Source organism: Lissotriton vulgaris, unplaced genomic scaffold, assembly GCF_964263255.1.
Source record: "Lissotriton vulgaris unplaced genomic scaffold, aLisVul1.2 SCAFFOLD_1616, whole genome shotgun sequence".
NCBI classification, from domain to species: domain Eukaryota; kingdom Metazoa; phylum Chordata; class Amphibia; order Caudata; family Salamandridae; genus Lissotriton; species Lissotriton vulgaris.
Genome location: NW_028242739.1, coordinates 514,651 through 527,487, shown reverse-complemented (window position 1 = coordinate 527,487; position 12,837 = coordinate 514,651). Strand labels below are relative to the sequence as shown.

Genomic DNA, 12,837 nt, shown 5'->3' with positions numbered 1-12,837 from the left:
CATTCACAGCACTCATACGTTTTTCATCAGTATGGAGTCGCTTATTGTTAGTGAGGCTGTGCCAATCAAAAAAATAGGAATTTCTAGCATTCACGGCATTGGTAATATTTTTTCCCTGTGTTCGTCTGCTCATGTAGAGTGAGATTGCATTTAAAATTGACGCTTTTCTGGCACTTAGAGCACTGAAGTATTTTTGATGGTGTGTTTTCTTATGGTGCATGTAACCATCACTACCTCTGAATCTTTTCTGACATTTAGAGCACTGATAATGTTTTCCCCCCAGTGTGGATTCTCACATGTGCAGTGAGGTCAGATTTACGGCTGAAACATTTTTGGCATTCGGAGCACTGATAAGGTTTTTCCCCAGTGTGGGTTCTTATATGGTGAGTGAGATTGATTTTTTCACTGAAACATTTGTGGCATTCAATGCACTGATAAGGTTTTTCCCCAGTGTGGGTTCTTATATGCCGTGTGAGACTACTTTTTACACTGAAACATTTCTGGCATTCAGAGCACTGGTAAGGATGTTCCACAGAATGGGTCATTGCATGTTGAGCAAGACTTTGTTGGTTACAAAACCTTTCCTGGCTTTCAGGGCACTGATAAGGTTTTTCCCCAGTGTGGGTCTGTATATGCTGGGTGAGACCGAGTTTGTTTTTGAAACATTTCTGGCATTCAGAGCACTGATAAGGTTTTTCCCCAGTGTGGATTCTTATGTGCTTTGTGAGACTACTTTTTAAACTGAAACCTTTCTGGCATTCAGAGCACTGATAAGGTTTTTCCCCAGTGTGGGTTAATACATGTTGAGAAAGACTTTGTTTTTTACAAAACCTTTTCTGGCATTCAGAGCACTGATATGGTTTTTCCCCAGTGTGGATTCTTGTATGTTCAGTGAGTCTGATTTTTACACGGAAACATTTCTGGCATTCAGAGCACTGAAAAGGTTTCTCCCCAGTGTGGGTTCTTATATGATGAGTGAGACTGTTTTTGTCAATGAAACATTTCTGGCATTCCGGGCACTGATAAGGTTTCTCTCCAGTGTGGGTTCTTCTATGCAGAGTGAGCTGGGTTTGGCTAATGAAACATTTCTGGCAATCCGTGCAATGATAAGGTTTTTCCCCAGTGTGGGTTCTTATATGATGAATGAGATTGTTTTTTGTACTGAAACATTTGTGGCATTCAGAGCACTGGTAAACTTTTTCCCCAGTGTGGGTTAATACATGTTGAGAAAGACTTTGTTTTTTACAAAACCTTTTCTGGCATTCAGAGCACTGATAAGGTTTTTCCCCAGTGTGGGTCCTTGTATGTACAGTAAGGTCTCTTTTTTCACTGAAATATTTCTGGCATTCAGAGCACTGGTAAGGTTTTTCCACAGAGTGGGTTAATAGATGTCGATTTAGACTCCCTTTGAAACTAAACCTTTTCTGGCATTTAGAGCACTGGTAAGGTTTTTTGCCAGAGTGGGTTATTACATGTCGAGAAAGACTTTTTTTGTTATAAAACCTTTCCTGGCATTCAGAGCACTGATAAGGTTTGTCCCCAGTGTGGATTCTTATATGTTCAGTGAGATAAGAATTACTGCTGAAACTTTTTTGGCATTCAGAGCACTGATAAGGGTTTTCCACAGAGTGGATTCGTATGTGATGTGTGAGCCTACTTTTTAAACTGAAACATTTCTGGCATTCAGAGCACTGGTAAGGTTTTTCTACAGAGTGGGTTAATACATGTCGAGAAAGACTTTGTTTGTTACAAAACCTTTTCTGGCATTCAGAGCACTGATAAGGTTTTTCCCCAGTGTGGGTTAATACATGTTGAGAAAGACTTTGTTTGTTACAAAACCTTTTCTGGCATTCAGAGCACTGATAAGGTTTTTCCCCAGTGTGGATTCTCATATGCTCAGTGAGATAAGATTTATCTCTGAAACTTTTTTGGCATTCAGAGCACTGAGAGAGGTTTTTCTCAGTGTGCATTCTCTCAAATTCAGTGAGATGTGATTTATGGCTGAATCTCACATGTCGATACAGACTCGCTTTTAAGCTAAACCTTTTCTGGCATTCAGAGCACTGATAAGGTTTTTCCCCAGTGTGGATTCCCATATGCTCAGTGAGATAAGATTTACTGCTGAAACTTTTTTGGCATTCAGAGCACCGAGAGAGGATTTTCCCAGTGTGCATTCTCTCAAATTCAGTGAGATGAGATTTATGGCTTAATCTTTCTTGGCTCAGGTAACTTTTTCCCCAACTTGGGTTATTTTGCTTTGATTGAGGCAGGTTTGAACACTGAAATTGTTCTAACAGCCCGTGTTTTTAAAAGGTGTATTCCTAGAGTTAATATCTCTACATTTAGTTTTCTCTTGCTTATATGCCACGGTAAGAGTGAACCCGATTTTAGAGTCGGGCTTGTTTAGATAATGTTCAGCATTTATCTCTAAAAGATATTGTGTGTAATCTTCTTAACACTTGCATTGAGCAAAATATGTCTGGATGCAGCCCTGTAACACCTGTCGAAATGTTTGTAGCAGATAATAGTCTTTTGGTTATAGCCTCTCCGGCAGCAACTTATTTTGTGACTGAAGTTTTTCTCAAATCTATTTGTATAGGTTCTTAGCAACGCAGTGATAAGGAGTTAGTCTGATATTTAATGATTAAACTGAGAAGTACCTTTTTGCACTGGCATAATGGCAGTAACTGAGAACATTAGAACATGCACAGTAATATTGTGGCTCATCAGTCACAGAACATCAGTTCCTTTTACCCGTTCTGTGTTTGGTGTAAGGTTAAGGATTGTAGTTCTGAAGACAAGGATTTATTTACATTAGCTATAGCGCAATGGTGCTCATTTAATCCATTTTGATATTTAACAGTTTTACATATCATTCCTGCACAACAGATAAGGTTGAGGCGATTTACATAGAATTACAGAACAGTACACAATAAAAAAGGAAACAATCTGAGATGGTCATGAACAACACAATAAAGTGGTGAATTTTTAAGGTTTTCGCCAGAGTGAGCAGAGTGGGTCGAGGTGTTATATCCCGAGGCAGATAGTCTCAAACTTGCATAACTGGTTATAAACGGTTGTTGAACAAAGGTGATTTTCCAATCTTTTGGTTGTTAGCGTGTCAGCTTCGGAGTCTTATATCAGTGTCTTTTCTTTGATGGTTTGCAGAAGAAACCTTTTGTTTTATCTTTCTTTTATGCAGTGTGTGCTTCCTCTCTGGAATTACATGATGCTTTAGATCATGTGTGCTTTAGATGAACGTTATTCTGTCATGCTGAGACAATTTGTCTTTCTGATAATAATTCAGATGAGGATGTTGTGATTGGTCTTTCTGGCACTTTTTCTGATGCTGTGTGGACAGATATGACTTTGCTCTGGGTTAACGAAATGCAAAATTAGAGACTTCACTTACAGGTATAGTACTTTCCTCAGCTCCGACTTCCTCGCCACACCTAGATTTTGGAAATTGTTTAAACTTAGAATGCTGGATGTCCTTCGGTTTTTCAAAATAATCCTTCTTATGGCACTAACATTCAGTTGGCTGGTGCTAAATCTTGCTTTCTTCGTCCGTAATTGCAATCACCTATAGTATTAAAATTAAATAGTTAATACATGTAAATATCCCCAAAAATAATTTACAAGCCATATCAATGCAGAATTGCAGAATTTTGAAAGTGTTGAGCCGTTCTTCAGACAGAGCAGAGTGTAGAATGGTATCCTGAGAGTACTTGGATCTAGGAGTGAGGATTTGTAGAATTTCCAACATTTTATTAAGCTCAGAAAGGATACATGTACCCTATGGACTTGTAACATGGAATCCCAAAAGCAGACATTAAAGTCATATGGACTGGCACCAAAAAGATATTTAAAATAGAATACTATTAATTAATTTTAAAGTATATTTCTAGGATGGGAATTTCCCCTCCACGGACAACAGGCATTTCGCCCTGCCCTGAGTTACCACCTACTTGTATCTGGTAACCTGACTTTTGAGCTCTGGCCTCAGCCGCACGCAAATCTATTGTGTGTTGCGAGGACTATGCCTAGACCTATCCCTCAACTATGGTCCGGAGTATGAATCAAGGGCAATGAAATTAAGGAGTACTTTCATTTGTTCATTTTATTCCACCTGATTATCAGTTGTTAGGCTTTTGTGCAGAAAAACAGGACAACATTTTTTTCCAGACAGAAAAATTAGACTGAAAAAACCCACAAGACTCTGGGTGCAGCAGAAGCAGCCAAGACTTATGCTGTTTTTTTACTAACTGGGGGAAACACACAATTCTTCCCTCTGTTAGAAATATCTTTCCCCTTCCCTCCCCTGCTTCGCCCATCTCCCCCCAACCAACCACATGCATAAAACAAGTGGTAAATAAAAGCAGAAAAACACTATGAAATAGTGAATGGCATGTGGTTTGACAGACAGACGAATCTCAGACCATTCGCTTGTGGAGGTGCAACTCGATGGTCCGGTTGGTATGAATTAGGCAACTAAAAACGGTTCTGACATTTGCAGGTGGGTCACGCTCTGCAAGGTAACATCTGGGAAGGGGGGAGGAAGTTGCCTGATGCATCCCCACTGGAGGACCAGCTGCTAACTAATCCCCTGACCGAAAAAGCAATCTCAACCATCTATAGGAAGTTGATCTACAATATGTGTTGTAGTAATGTGGCTCACTGGTTAGAGGCGGCAGACCCGGAAGCAGAGGACGGCCCGGGACCAGGGTTGAATTACCAACGCGGCAGGGTCGTGGACCAGGGTCAACAGACTCGATAATTCTCACTTCGGTGCCTACTCTAACCAGGGGTCTCACTCGGCAACTCTGGGCATTAGCTAGCCTCATCTCCACAACGGCCCCATCAACGCCGGGGATGCCTGGCTTCACCTTGGGGATACCCAGGAGGGACCATCCCACAGGGAAAGCCAGGACGGGTTCCCCAGCGGTATACAGCGCCTGGAAACCGCTCGGCAACAGTGCGCTTTACAAGTATACATTACATTACACCACGCTTGTGAAGGAGTACCCTGCTCACCAAACTCTAAATCAAGAGCTTTATCTTGTCTGTGCTATGCATGTATCTCTAGGTCCGCTTCATTATGTCCATCAGTCTTTCTATGATGTACCTGTTATTGCAGCGTGTGTGTTTAGTACAGGTTTAAGCTTACGGTGTGTGTGGTTCTTTTTTTTAACCCTGTGGTTTAATCTGCACTTGTTGCTTATGCGGTGTTATGTGGTGTTGTCACACCCTTGTAATTATAACAAGCATTTGCAATGCAATAGGTCTTGCATTAGGAAAGTTTGAGCTATTGGTATTGTAAATGACACATTTTTTATTTATGTGTTGGTTTTGAAAATAGAGAAATTAATAGCTTTGTCATTTACAATGCCAATAGTTTTAACTTTCGCAAATGTGACACCTATAGCATTTGTAATGCAATATGTGTTGTATTTACGTGACTTAGATTATTGATGTTACAAATAACAATGGCTTTTAATTTTTTTAAATAATTAATACTTGAGTAAAAGTTATTGTAATTTATAATGGCAATTGCTTAAACGTTTGTAAATAACTTTTGTGAAGATTATGTTCAGTGTATTGTATTGTGACGAAAATCCAAGAACAGAAGTGAAATATTAACATCTTTTTGTGACATTTGTAATAAAGCTTGAAACATTGAGAGAACATATTTGAACTAGTTGTTGAATTGTTGCACAGATTGCTGCTGTGGTGGCGCTGAAGGATGCTTGGGTGGCGCTGAGTGATGCTGTCGCGTTCAGTGATGCTGTGGTAGCGCATAGTGATGTTGTGGTGCCCCTGAGTGATGCTGTGGTGATGCGACAGACAGACAGAGGGAGGGCGACAGACAGAGTGAGGGCGACAGTCATGTCAAAGTCATTAGATATGGTCCAAACTCCAGCCAATCAGGCGACAGCACCCTCTGGAACCTTCACCTTAGAGGCTCAGACTCTCCAATTTTTTTAGCACAAGTGTGGCATAAGAGCCAAGGAGAAGAGGGGAGCCTCTGAGGGGAGGTGGGTGAGTCACTTGTGAATCTATGAAAGATATCAATACTGGAGAAGCACAGTTTACAGGTAAGTAACTTATGTTCTTCTCCAGTATTGGGGTATCTTTCATAGATTCACATGCTTGAATCAGAGTAGATAGGAGTAATTCGAGAACTGTGCATAGTAAGCCATACGTACATTGTAAACAGAGTACGAGAGAATACATATACGTATATTACAGTATAGCAGTAAACAAGGGCACATCTGCAAAAAGCAGAAATATATACATGTATACAATGTGTGCAGGAGGAGGTAAGAAACAGAGGCTCTCCTTACTTAAAAAGATTACGTAGCACCGGTTGCCCAACAGCTGTGTCAGCATTGTTGGCAGCTTCCAGACAGTAGTGCTTGGTCGCAGCTCTGCAAATCTGATGAAGAGGCACACCAGCAAAGAGAGAAGTAGAAGAGGAGACTGCTCTAGTAGAGTGCGCTTTAATCGTTGCTTGAAGTGTCTTGCCTGCTTGCTGATTGCAAAAGGAAATTGCTCTAGATATCCAACGTGCAATAGTCTGTTTAGCAACTGGAGGTTCTTTACGCATCCTGCCGTAGGCTATGAAGAGCTGATCAGTTTAACGGATACTGGTTGTTCTTTGCAAATAAAATGTCAAACATTTCTTAACATCTAGAGAATGTAAAGTCTTTCCTGCTGGCAACTGTGTATTAGGGAAAAAAGTCTTTAAGATGACATGCTCATTCAGGTGGAAATCAGATGGAACTTTAGGAATTAAGGCCGTATTAGTGCGGAGCACCACAGCGTCTTTGGTGAATTGAAGAAAAGGTGGTATGATAGTAAAAGCTTGTATCTCGCTGACTTGAAGTAAGAGCTAAAAGCAGCGATGTCTTCCAGGAGATGAATTTAAGATCAGCCCTACGAATGGGCTCAAATGGGGACTTCATGAGTTGTGCCAACACAATGTTCAGATGCCAAGGAGGAGGCGGGCGTCGATTGGAGGGAACATCTGAAATAAGCCTTTGAAAAATTGTTGAATAATTCTTGAAGAATAAAGAGAATTGGAGCCATCGCGCTGGAATCTGGAACTGCATCCAGAAAAACCTTCAGGGTAGAGTGAGAGTGGCCGGATTTTGCTAAATGTACGAAAAAAGGCAGAAGCTGCTCTGGCGTAGAGTGAACAGGGTGAACATTTATTTATTTAGTTAAGTTAGCAACTGACACCCTACGGGTAACCTGGCGCTGTGATACAGGCGACTAGCTTAGGGGCGAGAGACAGTGTCCCCAGCCTGGAAGAAGTTAGCAGGATGCCAAGGAGCATACCCGAGGGTAGAGCCAGGTTTTTAAACTTTTTCTAAACTGCAGGATTTTGTCCATTTGTCTTGTATCAAATGGAAGAGTATTCCAAAGGCAGGTCTCTGACGCACTGAAGGCCCTACCTCCTGATTTGACTTTCCTAAATCTAGGCACCCTCACCAGATTAGCCGATGAGGAGCGCAGTGCTCATGAAGGGACATACCATGTCAGTTTCTCCTACAGAGATTTGGGCCCTTGACCATGTGGAGCCTTAAATACTATACATAATGCCTTAAATCGTATCCTCTGCGAGACTGGCAGCCAGTGTAAATCTGAGAGTGCCCGGGAGGCGGAGGAGTGGCGTGGTTGCACTAGTCTTGGAAACAGAAAGAGAGAGAGGAGTTGTGTCCGTAGAAACCGGACGGGGAATACTCCTGATTCCCTGGTCAAGGTATACAAAAGAACAACTGGAGGAGTATTACCCGGCGTGGGTAATGAAGGCTTTTTTGTCCCAACTGAGGAAACACTATTCCTTTTTAGTAAACCCCTCGCTCACCACCTAGTGGTGACTTGCTTCATCATCGGGGCCCACCCAAGTGGCATAGCGTCACTTGGGTGTGCTTCAACACCTGTGTTACAGTGGAGCAGGTAGTGAAGTGTGGGATGCGAACAAAAAAAGTGTGAGTGTTAAAATTGTCCTGGTTAATGCTTTTATATAGGATTTAATAAAAAAGTAACTGGACAAAGTTAAAATAGAGACGAGATAGTAGTAGGAGAGTTACGGCCTACATATCTCAATTTATGTGTTGGTCGACATATTTCTACCATATGGGGCAATCCCCGGTATTCCTCAGGACCAAAACAAGGAAGTGGGTGGTGTGCGCCCCCTAAAAGACACACCCAGTCCTAACTCCTTGATGAACCAGAAGAAAAATATACTTCTGGGTAAGCACTCCTAAAATTAGGGTGCTGTAAAAACCTGTGGGAGAAGAAAGAAAGTAAAAAAATAATTACTATCCTGTTACGTAGTGCAGAATTAGGGTGCAAAATACGTGCAGTTGTTCTTGCTTTCCACAGTGGTGAATGACACAGTGCCTTCATCGGGTTAGAGCGTGTCTACAGGTGGTGTGTAAACGTGCTCATAACATATGGAGTATGGTATATCTAAGGTTTCACGATTTTTGTCCTTAGTGCGTGCCTAAAGGTGCATTTTGGCGCCATATGTTACAGTGCACAGGGATGGAGTGCTCATATACATACCGTCGTGGTTCCATTTGTGCCATCTGGGTAGTTATTTGTTAAAAAGTAAGTCCTAGTTAGGATCTGTGATCAACATATATTGACAGACTAGACTAACACACACATATAGCAAAGAGCTGTTCACGAGGTGTCACATGACACGAAAGAAAAGGTCTTACTTGAGCGGAGCTCTAGTCGAGCTGCATCAAGCAGGGGGAGGGCGCTTCGCCGGTTACAACATATTCTAGTTGGGAAAGGCATATGTTGTTAGGTATGAGCATTTAACCTACAGGGTGGAAAAGAGGTCCCTTCGATGGTCCTGTCTGGGAAGGAAAAAATACACTTACAGTTGGATGTGGCGAGCAAAGGCGGATCACCTACGTCTCCCTGTTCGCTGCTTGGTTGCAATGAGCAGAAAGGGGCGTTGGGCTTATGTGTACTTGGCCACTTCCGGGAATGGTCACGTGCCCGCTACGGCGGCTGGGTGGAATTGGGCTGGTATCCACGGTAACCAGTGTACGCTGAGCATGCGCCGTAGTGGTAGAGTTGTTAGCGTGGCTAAGGGTGAAAGCCCTGGTACAGTGGGTAGTGGAATGGGTCAGATCAAGCATTATTGATCGATATTGCTAGGATGCCGGACAAGGATGAATCCAATGATAGTGACTAACTATGTGGGCCTGGATCGGGCTGGATTAGATAGTATGAAGATCTCTGTGCTATTAGACTAGATTGACGTATACAGATTCAGACAAGATTAGTAAGGGGTAATGTTATTTTAGTACAGAGTTCCACGGGATGTTGTCGTTCAGCCCATGGATATTTGTGGAAAGTCTATATATCCATCTCTGTTCTTTTTCAAATAAGCGAGACTGAATGTTGGGGCCCGCTTGTAGCTGTTCAATGACCGTCCACCTCATATCATTGGTGGTGTGATGTGCAGTAAGGAAATGGTCTGTGAGTTTGGTCATGTTCTTTTTACACCTTATTGTGCTCCTGTGCTCGCAAATGCGTTGTTTCACTTTGCGTGTCGTCATACCCACGTAGGGTTTTCCGCAGGTGCAGGTGATCAAGTAGATTACGTTGGTGCTGTTGCAATTCGTATGGGATCTTTGTTCCCATGTTTTACCAGGTTCCAAATTGATGGTCTTGGTGTTCTCCGTTAGATGACATACACTACAGTCCCCACACCTCGAGTGTCCGGTGACTGGTGGTAGACCCCATAGTTGCGTTAGTGTCATGTCACTACTGTTGGAGTTGTTTTTGGGTCTGGTGTTGACCAAGGTGTTCTTAAGACTGTTAGCTTTCCTGTATGAAAAGAGGGGTTTCTCCCAATTGAATGAGCCAGAGTTAATTATTGACCAATGTTTTCTGATGCTTTTACTCACTTCATTAGAAATCGTATTATAGGTCGTCACACAGGTCAGAGGAATGTTCTCACTGTCTTTCGTGGTTTCTTCAAGAAGTGCTTGACGAGGTTGGTTTCTCGCGCGTCGTTTGCATTTCTTGGTGATCTTCGTAGGATATCCACGTTGTGTTAGTTTGGTGGTGAGATCCTCAGCTTGTTCTTTGAAGTCCTTGAGGTTACTGCAGTTCCTCCTAAGTCTTAAATATTGACCATAGGGAAGATTCTCCCGTAACGGTCGGGGGTGAAAACTTTCGAATCTGAGGAGGTTATTTTTCGCCGTAGGCTTGAAATGTGTTTTGGTAGTCAGGGTTTCTTGGTTCTTTTGGATCTCAATGTCTAGAAAGATCATCTTGTCTTTATCTATGCTGTGGGTAAAGTGGAGATGTTGATCACGTGTGTTGATCCAGGCAATAAAGGCTGTGAGAATTTCGAGCGGGCCCTTCCAGATTGCCAACACGTCGTCAATGTAGCGACGCCAGAAAATTATGTTTGCAAAGTATGGGTTAGTGGGTGTAAGTATGTGATTTTTCTCAAATTCATAGACATAGATTCCTGCTATGCTTGGCGCAAAAACACTGCCCATTGATGTACCCCCTATTTGTAGATACAAGGATCCTTCAAATTCGAAGAAATTCCTTTTGAGTGCCAGTGTTCCGCAATCGATGATGAAACTCTTCGGTGTTCTGTATTCCCAAGTGGTGTTCTCCAAAGTTTCTTTGAGTACAGTGATGGTGGCGTCCTGGGGAATATTTGTATAAAGGCTTTCTATGTCGAAGCTAACCAGGATCATGTCATCCTCCATTGTGATGGTTTCCAGCAGGGTTAGGAGACTTTTGGTGTCTTTCAGGTAGGTTGGTGTCCCTTGTACGATCGGTTTTAGGAAGAAGTCACAAAATCTGGACAGTGGTTCGAGGAGAGAGCCTATGCCGGATACTATTGGTCTTCCGGGTGGTGGTGTTCTGTTCTTGTGCATTTTTGGGACCACATAGAAATACGGGATTTTGGCCTCTGTTTTGGTTAGGTAGTCTGCTTCCTGTTTTGAAATTTCACCTCTGTGTTCCGCTTCTTCCACCAGATTTATAATTTCTCTTTTCAGATCATCTGTGGGGTCATAGGTGAGGGGGAGATAGTTATTCCGATCCTCAAGTAATCGTTTGCATTCCTGTTGGTAATCTGTGCGGTTCATGATAACCAGACCTCCGCCTTTGTCGGCCGGTTTAATGATGATAGTATCATCTTCTTTCAGATCTGATAGGGCTTTTCTCTCAGCTCCACTGATGTTTTGGTATCGTGTGGGAATTCTGGCGGATTCTATGTCATTAAATACCATTCCAGTGGAAATAAATGCATTCGAACAAGCGGTATGTGGTGGGGGGACAAAAGTCGATTTAGTTTTTAAGCCAGTTTCATTGGGTATTTCCTCGGTGGTTTCTTTGTTAGTTTTTTCAAAAAATGCTTTCAGTTTCAGCTTTCGGAAAAACGCTGCTAGTTCACAATGTAATTTGAACTTGTCCAGGTTGGCGGTGGGGACAAATCCCAGTCCTTTGTTAAGGACTTTCTTCTCAGTGTCTGTTAGGATATGTGATGATAGATTGGTTACTAGGTCCTCATGTTGCTGGGGCCTGCTTTGTTGGATGCGGTTTTGTTCCTGGTATTGCTGCTCACCATATCGTCTTCCTCCCAATGGACGGTGTTGCCCAGTTTAATGCGGCCTCTTCCGCGCCTGCCTCTGTTCTGAAAAGGAGGGCGATATTGATTTTGCTGAAAGGGGTATTGTTGGAATGGCGGTTGCCATCCATACATGGGGAACTGTTGTGGTTGTTGATATGGATTGAAGGGGGGGTGGTTGTATTGTGGCCATTGGTAATTGCCTTGGAATCCACCTCTCTTTTTCTGTCGTGGTGTGCTGGTGTTGGAGCCTCCACTGCTATTGGAGCTGTGGGAAGTATTGCTGGATGCATCCGAATCCTGGTCCTGCATGGTGACCCCTTTATAGTCCTTGTCCGAGTATGGATAGGCTTTGACAAAGGAGAACTTTTTGAGGTCTTTTTGGAATTTAGAAACTTTTTGTTGTGTGAGATTTTCCCTATATTCATTGATCTCCTTATTAATTTCGTCTAATTTCTTCTACTGGGAGCCAATGGAGTAGCAGGGGATGTTGGCCAAAACTCAAGCGTAAGTTTAGGAGGGATTCTATCTACTGCACAGTGTAGAATCTCTGTCTTCTCAGAGTTAAACTGAAAAATTTGAAGCTCCACAACAAAAAGTTTCTAAATTCCAAAAAGACCTCAAAAAGTTCTCCTTTGTCAAAGCCTATCCATACTCGGACAAGGACTATAAAGGGGTCACCATGCAGGACCAGGATTCGGATGCATCCAGCAATACTTCCCACAGCTCCAACAGCAGTGGAGGCTCCAACACCATCACACCACGACAGAAAAAGAGAGGTGGATTCCAAGGCAATTACCAATGGCCACAATACAACCACCCCCCTTCAATCCATATCAACAACCACAACAGTTCCCCATGTATGGATGGCAACCGCCATTCCAACAATACCCCTTTCAGCAAAATCAATATCGCCCTCCTTTTCAGAACAGAGGCAGGCGCGGAAGAGGCCGCAACAAACGGGGCAACACCGTCCATTGGGAGGAAGACGATATGGTGAGCAGCAATACCAGGAACAAAACCTCATCCAACAAAGCAGGCCCCAGCAACATGAGGACCTAGTAACCAATCTATCATCACATATCCTAACAGACACTGAGAAGAAAGTCCTTAACAAAGGACTGGGATTTGTCCCCACCGCCAACCTGGACAAGTTCAAATTACATTGTGAACTCGCAGCGTTTTTCCGAAAGCTGAAACTGAAAGCATTT

The 12,837-nt window shown here is 42.7% G+C and overlaps 1 protein-coding gene across 1 annotated transcript; it reads right to left on the bottom strand.

Moving 5' to 3' along the window:
- Positions 1-254: 254 nt before the first annotated feature.
- On the bottom strand, positions 255-2,515 carry LOC147668857 (uncharacterized). Its single transcript, XM_086948395.1, has one exon. The coding sequence runs from the start codon at positions 2,172-2,174 to the stop codon at positions 255-257; it is 1,920 nt and encodes a 639-aa protein (XP_086804521.1). The 5' UTR covers positions 2,175-2,515.
- Between the last annotated feature and the right edge of the window lie 10,322 nt (positions 2,516-12,837).

Coding starts and splice junctions, on each gene's coding strand:
- LOC147668857 (XM_086948395.1), bottom strand. CDS start 2,174: ATGCACACTGGGAAAATCCTCTCTCGGTGCTCTGAATGCCAAAAAAGT.